The 7,449-nt window shown below is 33.5% G+C and overlaps 1 protein-coding gene across 1 annotated transcript; it reads left to right on the top strand.

Moving 5' to 3' along the window:
• The first annotated feature begins 219 nt into the window (after positions 1-219).
• HSFB3 (heat shock transcription factor B3) lies at positions 220-4,041 on the top strand. The gene is made up of 2 exons (XM_068486215.2): positions 220-796; positions 3,500-4,041. The coding sequence occupies exons 1-2, from the start codon at positions 554-556 to the stop codon at positions 3,986-3,988; spliced, it is 732 nt and encodes a 243-aa protein (XP_068342316.1). The 5' UTR covers positions 220-553; the 3' UTR covers positions 3,989-4,041.
• The last annotated feature ends 3,408 nt before the right edge of the window (positions 4,042-7,449 follow it).

Here is a 7,449-nt window from a genome sequence, read left to right as displayed (position 1 = left end):
GTGATGAAAGTTTGACCATAATCAAGATCGGGTGGTTGACGTCTTAAGATCCTAATTCTTTAAGTATGTCAAGTGCATGTATAGTACGCGTAATAATATGAATAAGACATGAATATATATATATATATATATATATATATTTAGACACGTATACATGTATATACATATCTATATAGTATATAACCGAATGCGATACGCGTGAGATGAATAATTTTCCAGAGTATATAAGGAGGGGGTAGGCTTGGCAGAGACGTTTTAACCATTTCTTTCTATATAACTTAGCACAGAGAGGAGAAGGGGGGGGAACAAAGCCCTTGCATTTCTCATGAACTCTGGAGTCGTGTTGGGTTTCTATTGTTGGGGTTGGGAGTTCTTAACTGCCCTCATTCTCTTCTCCCCTTATCATCTTTAATCTCCTTCTTTTAATTATCCTCTTCTTTTCTTCTAGCTCGATCTCTCTCTCTCTCTCTCTCTCTCTCTCTCTCTCTCTCTCTCTCTCTCTCTCTCTCTCTCTCTCAGAAGTAGTTCAGTTCCAATATTAGATACTAAGTACATGGAGGGTGTGTGTGATGAGCAGAAGGGTTTGTTAGAATATGTTAGGAAGTCAAGCCCGCCACCTTTCCTGTTGAAGACCTACATGCTGGTGGAGGATCCAGCAACGGACGACGTGATATCCTGGAACGACAATGGGTCGGCGTTCGTGGTGTGGCAGACGGCGGAATTTGCCCGGGATCTCCTCCCAACACTCTTCAAGCACAGTAACTTCTCTAGCTTTGTCAGGCAGCTAAATACTTATGTACGTATAAATTTATTAACCCACATATATGTGTTAGATTTATTCTTAGAATCATGCATATGTTAGATTAAAAAAGAAATTATTACCTTAAACGTGATTTGATTCATGATAAATTGGAAAAAAAATAAAAAGGAAATTAAGAAAATAAATATATAACAATAAAAATAGCATTTGGCCAAGTTGACCTAGTTCCTTGAATTTTCTCTAGTCAAACTTTTTGGGGGCAAGTATGAAAGGGTCTACTATATGATATTCTTTTTCTTATTAGATGGACTAACAAACTTTAATTTTTATGATTTTTATAAACAAAACATTTTTGTTTTGAGTCTTACATCCGAACTTTCACGACGTTCCAAAACATGAAATTGACATATTTTATGAATCTTTAATTTAATTGGAGCCGGCTAAGTCATGAAGAATAATAAATTAATGTGGTATGACATTGACAGGGGCCTGTCAAGATAAGAAAAAGGCAACTTGCCAATGTTCAATGATAAGCAATCAATGCGGTTTGAACTTTTCTTTAAGGTAGAAAGTTGTGCACACACTTTTTTTTTTTTTTTCTTTACTTACCCAGAGAAAAATACAAAATATATTTTATAGACTTTCACCAATTTTGAATCATTTCAATGAGAGACAATCGCCACCTAACAAACCCAGTCCAAAAACGAACAAATCAAAATTTAAAATTTCAGCCATGTTACTTACTTAACTAAGCCAAAACTAAAAACTGAAACCATTTATAAAAGTTTCAAACTAATTTTAGATTCGTAAAATTAATTTCTGCCCTTCTGCAAAATCAGTTTCACAATTCATACACTTCTACAAAATTATTTTCAAAATTTTCTACACTTCTACAAAATCAGTTTCAAAATTCCAGCATTTCTGCAAGATCAATTTCAAAATTTCAACACTTATGCAAGATAAGTTTAAAAAAAAATTAGTCTGCAAAATAAGTTTCAAAATTCAAGACTTATGCAATATTAGTTTCAAAATCCTTACACTTGTGCAAGATCAATTTCCAAAATTTTAGTCTGCAAGATAAGTTTCAAAATTTCAGGACTTCTGCAATATTAGTTTCAAAATCCCTACATTTGTGCAAGATCAGTTTCAAAATTCCTGCATCCAAATCATTAAAACCTAAAAAATCAAATACTTTGAAAAAACAATACTATAATCAAACATCAAAATAAAAAATCTCAATCATTCTCATAGAAGAAAAAACACTCCTAAATGTAGGGAATAATACGAAGAAGAAGAGGATGGAAGAGAGAAGTAGGAATAAGAAGTAGGAGAGATAGAGAAGGACGAAGGAGGAGAAGAGAGAGGTAAGAAAATGAGGAGACAGAGAAAGAAGTAAGGAGTTAGAGATCCAACTTTCAGACATATAGGGGTACAATTGTAAATGCAAAGACAATTTAAAAAATGATCATGACATCACATGCCACATAAATAAGTTTCTTTCCTCCATGAAATAAATGAAAAACTTTTTCGCTCTACAAAATATAGCCTTATATTTTGACTCAATGCGTAATTTCTCCAAAAAGGCATGTAGAGGTAAAAAAATATGTGCATATCATTTTTCTTTATTTATACTATTTTTTTGTTGAATATTTATACGAATTAGATTAAAAGTTTGAAATTAGTATCTCTTTTAATTTTGGAAAGAAAATGTCTCTAAACAAAAAAGTTAGTTAGAATCTCTCCAATCATGCTTTTTTTTTTTTTTAAATTCTAATAAAAAAAAAAGAAAAGGGAAAGCTATCTTAGAGTACCTCTAGAGAATAATACTCTATCCACAAAAATAGGCATACAAAATAAGGAGCTACTAGAATTTCTTTATCGATTTCATTTATTTTTAATCTGACTAGTAACCTTCACACGTGCTATGCATGTGCTTAGGAGAAAGTTATTGCAGTAGAGAATAAACATAAAAAGTAGAGGGTAAAAGAGAAAGCGAATGTAATTGAATTACAATAATGCTCTTGAATATTTTAAAATTCTTTGGCATTTAATGCTCTAATAGTCCTTCAATCCTCTTTAGTTGACAAAGAGGATTCTTTTAATAAAATTATTTTAAAAAGGGGTTGGGATCGGAGGATGCCTATTATTTGACACAGTTTATAGGGCCCATTTGTAACTTTTTCAACATCCCGAACAGTTTAGATTTCAATTCATCATTCATATATTATTTTTACAAAAATTTAAACAAATCCAAAACTATTAAGACATTCATTTATAGTGAAGAATAGACGAACACGGTTGTACAAAGAAACACTAAAATGACCATTATTTAATCCAACGGTTAATAGTTTTGAATTTGAGTGATTTCTGGTAGACATGATTTTTAAAAGAAGACCTTAAAAGCAAACGATTAAATCGTTAAAATACATTACAACCCTACGAAATCTGTGTCAAAAAAATATGTGTACCTCAATTCTAACTCTTAAAAATATTATAAATTAAGCTCAAAAAAAAAAAAAAATTAAAGCCAAACATGGGTCTTCCCCTCTTCATTATACAAAAAAAGTTGACATTAGGAAACTGATGTGGGTAGAAAGCCTATCTTTGCTAATTAATATAGGTAGGGAATTGCGGATGTAATGTGTGTGTGTGTGTGTGTGTGAGTGTGTGAGTGTAACGAACTCTTACAATGGTTTGGTATTAACCTCATGTGTAATCAAATGCCATGCGTATATATAGGGATTTCGCAAAGTTGCCACAAACAGGTGGGAGTTCTGCAACGACAAGTTCCGGAAGGGCGAAAAGGATCAGCTATGTGACATCCGTAGAAGAAAAGCATGGGCCACCAAGCCACAGCCGATCAACAATGCAGTAACCCAGAAAGCTGGAGCAGCTGCACTACTACCAAATGAGTTTGATGAAGACCAAAGGTCCTCCTCAACTTCATCATCATCTGAGTTTTGCTCTCTCGTTGATGAAAACAAACGGCTGAAGCAGGAGAACGGCGTTTTGTGCTCAGAGCTTACGAGCATGAAACGGAAGTGCAAGGAGCTTCTCCATTTGGTGGCAAGGTATGGAGACTCAGCTAAGAAAGAGGAGGAAGATAATGAAAGAGTTCCAAAGTTGTTTGGAGTGAGACTGGAGGTTGCGGGAGAGAGGGAGAGGAAGAGAAAGAGAGCTGAAATTAGTAAAAACGCAAGCGTTTTACTATCTCAAGCATGCAAATAAAAAAGTAGCATCCATTTATTTGTGTAGAAAAAGATTTCAAATACAGTGACATTTTAAACAAGCTAGCTATAGCTACTTAAAATCAAGTGGCTTCGGTAGACTAATCAAAAGATCATACGTTTAAATTATTCATGTATGAAACGTATGTAAATTCTTATACATGCAATGTTAATTAGAACCAAAGGGGATAAAAAAAAAGGCATCAGAATTGTAAACTGGTACAACATATTTGAAATGCTTCTATTTGTTTAAATCATTGTTTTAAAAGGTTGGCCTCGGGGCATGCCTAGGCGACCTTAGAGACGAGGCTGCAGCATTTTCGTCTCTATTTATGGGCGTCGGCGAAATACTCGCCTAGGCTTCTTGGGGCACGCGTAGGCGTTTGAGGCGTCGATCAGGCGTCCCTTTTTCTTTTTTAAGTTGCAAAAATCTGGAAATTTTTTAGAGTTGCAGGCAATGAACACCAGCGAAAGAGATGAAAAAGATGAAGAAGACGGCTAGGTTTTTTAGGCTGAGTTGGTGTTTTTAATTTTCTTTTTTCTTTTTTTAATGTTTAAACTGACCTCACTTTGCTATATTTATTACCCCCATTATCTTCACTTTTTTATTTGTAGTATTTTTTTAAACTAACCCCACTTTAAAGATATTTTTGTTACCCCACTATCTTCTTTCTCTTCACTTTTTGTTTCTAATATTTATTTTCCTCATATACTAGATGTATATATTAGATAAGCATTGTTTTTTTTTTTTTTTTAATACAACGATATATTTACACTAAGCGGGAGAGGAATTCAGCTCACCATTCGCGAGATTCGAACCTAAGACCTCTCACTTACAAGTGGAGGAATACCACCAAACCGTAGTATTGAGTGGCTTGTTTTGTTTTGTTTTTATTATTTTCCTGAATATTCTCATGATTGGCCATAGGAAAAAAAAACATCTTTTTATTTGTATTATACTTTTTTTAATGTTATATTATTCCTTTTTTAAAAAGGTTATATTTTTTTCCTTATTTCTCTTTTCTTAAGACTATCTATCCCACCCAAGTATTATCCAAAACTCTCATATAAACAGGCACTACTTAAGTAGATGTTTGAAATTGATTAATTTGATTGCTTGATTAAACTTGGTTATGTGAGTTAAACTTGTTTGTGACTATTATATATTATTATCCAAAACTCTCATATAAACAGGCGCTACTTAAGTAGATGTTTGAAATTGATTAATTTGATTGCTTGATTAAACTTGGTTATGTGAGTTAAACTTGTTTGTGACTATTATTTATATATATATATATATATATGTTGGTAATTTTGTGAAAATCAATAAAAGTTTGCAATATTAACAATAGATCAACAATATTTCTTTTAATTATAAATAGGTCAATCATGTATTGTGATATTTAAATACATTTAAAATAAACAAAAATTACAAAATCTGCCACTACAATTGGCACCCACTTCAACTAACACTCACTTTCTCATAGTTTTATATTTGGAATAAGTCACTACGAATCAGACACTGCATGTTTCCTGATTCTATTTTTTTACTTGGACACAAACATTGCATTGCAATGTCCATTTACTGGTTTCGTTTTTTCCATCACTCACATGCCTCCTACATGTTCCTTAATTTGTACATTTGGATTTAGACACTGCAATGCAGTGTCCGTTTCCTGTTTCTATTTTTCACTTTTGGATTTAGACGCTACATTGCAGTATCTGTTTCCTGGTTGTATTTTTTCCGTCACTGACATGTCTCCTACACTTCACACCTAACGCGACTTCTAATTTTTACATTTAGATTCAAACGCTGTAAAGCAGTGTCCATTTCCTGACTTTATTTTTTTACAATTAAATTCAGACACTGTAATGCGATGTCCGTTTTCTAGTTCTATTTTTTTTACATTTGCAGTGTCCATTTCCTGGTTCTTCTTTTTTTCTTTGTTTTTTTTTTTTTTTTTTTTTTTTTTTTTTTTTTGAATTGAGTAGACTCCTCCATGTAAACGAAGGGTGAGAGAGAGAGAGAGAGGGAGAGTGAGATAGATTATACATGTTCTAACTATTTAGGATTCAGAGCCTCTCAAGATCAGTTCCATTGGAATAGAAATCCAACGGCCAAAGCCTCGTTCGCCGCCTCTTTTCCCCCTCCACTAATTTTTCTCCCTCGCATCCCCACACCCCACCTTTGTTAACAAACCCCAAATTCAATTGCAAGTCATCTGTGCTCTAAGTCTAATTTATTTTTTTGCTATCCCTTATTGTTTTAGCTTTTAATTTGTTATCTCTTTCTTCTTCATCTTTGAGATTTTTGTCTCCATAATTCTTCCATAGTTATGAAAAAGATCTTTGTAACCAAAAGACATTGGTTTGTTCGACCCCTCTTTTTGTTGGTTTGAGGTTGAGAGCTTTGAAGTGAGGGAGAAAGAGAAGAGTTGAGAGGAAAAGATGAAGGATAAAAGATTTTGGCCATTGGATTTGTATCATTGGATGAGATCCATTGGTCCAAAGGATCTCCACAAAATTGATCTGGAGAAAATCTAAGTTCGTATTTATAATAGCTTAAGCCCATATGACATTTATAGAGAGAGAATGATAGAATAGTTAAATTCTAACTATTTATAATGACTTAAAGCCTATATGGCATCATCGACCCATGCCTAATTAATAAAAATGTATCGATGTTTAAGTCCAAAACAAAAATATGTCATTGATAGATGGCTTAATAGTAAAGTTTTTATTGACTTTTGGCTAAATTACCTTATATATATTAAAAAACCTCACACCTCAAGGCTTTCGCCTGGGCAGGGCTATCCATCAAACGCCTCGCCCACACCTTTGTCTTTTAAAATATTGGTTTAAATTGAAGTTTCTTCAATCCCTCCATATATGTGAGATGGATTAGTTCAACCTAAATTTTTACGTCCTCCCAAATAATGTACTATGAACATCTGTTTTGAGGTTATATTTTGTATTTGAGAACAATGAAGGTGTGGAGTTGGGGGTTGATGTGGAATGTGGAGAAACGGGGATCTAGGCGTTAGGTGTGGTTGTGGTTGGGTGGGGTTTGGTTGCGTGGTGGCTGATGCGGTGGCGTTGAAGGGTTGAGAATGGTATTAGGAAGTCAAATATATTTTAGGAATATTGTAAATATTGTATTAGTTTTGTCTCCTAACTTGTAAGCCTAGATTGTAGCCTATACTTTTTGTACAAGGAAAACAATATCTACATATAAACGTATCCCAATCAATGAAATTATTTTGGCGTTCTCCAATCAGAAGCGTGACTAATTTTACTGGTTCGACTACAAGTGGCTTGGTGAAAAATATTAATTATATGAAGCCTGTGAAAATTCATTGCCATACAGTGGTGGTTGGTTTTCATGTTTCTGCTAATATAATTGTGTATTTTAGCACCAATACTGAAGAAGCTTCAACACCAAACAAAGGCGCAAGTTGCTTC

Source organism: Pyrus communis, chromosome 12, assembly GCF_041283825.1.
Source record: "Pyrus communis isolate YQ-2024b chromosome 12, ASM4128382v1, whole genome shotgun sequence".
In the NCBI taxonomy this organism is placed as follows: Eukaryota; Viridiplantae; Streptophyta; class Magnoliopsida; order Rosales; family Rosaceae; genus Pyrus; species Pyrus communis.
This window is presented reverse-complemented; position numbering and strand designations above follow the sequence as displayed.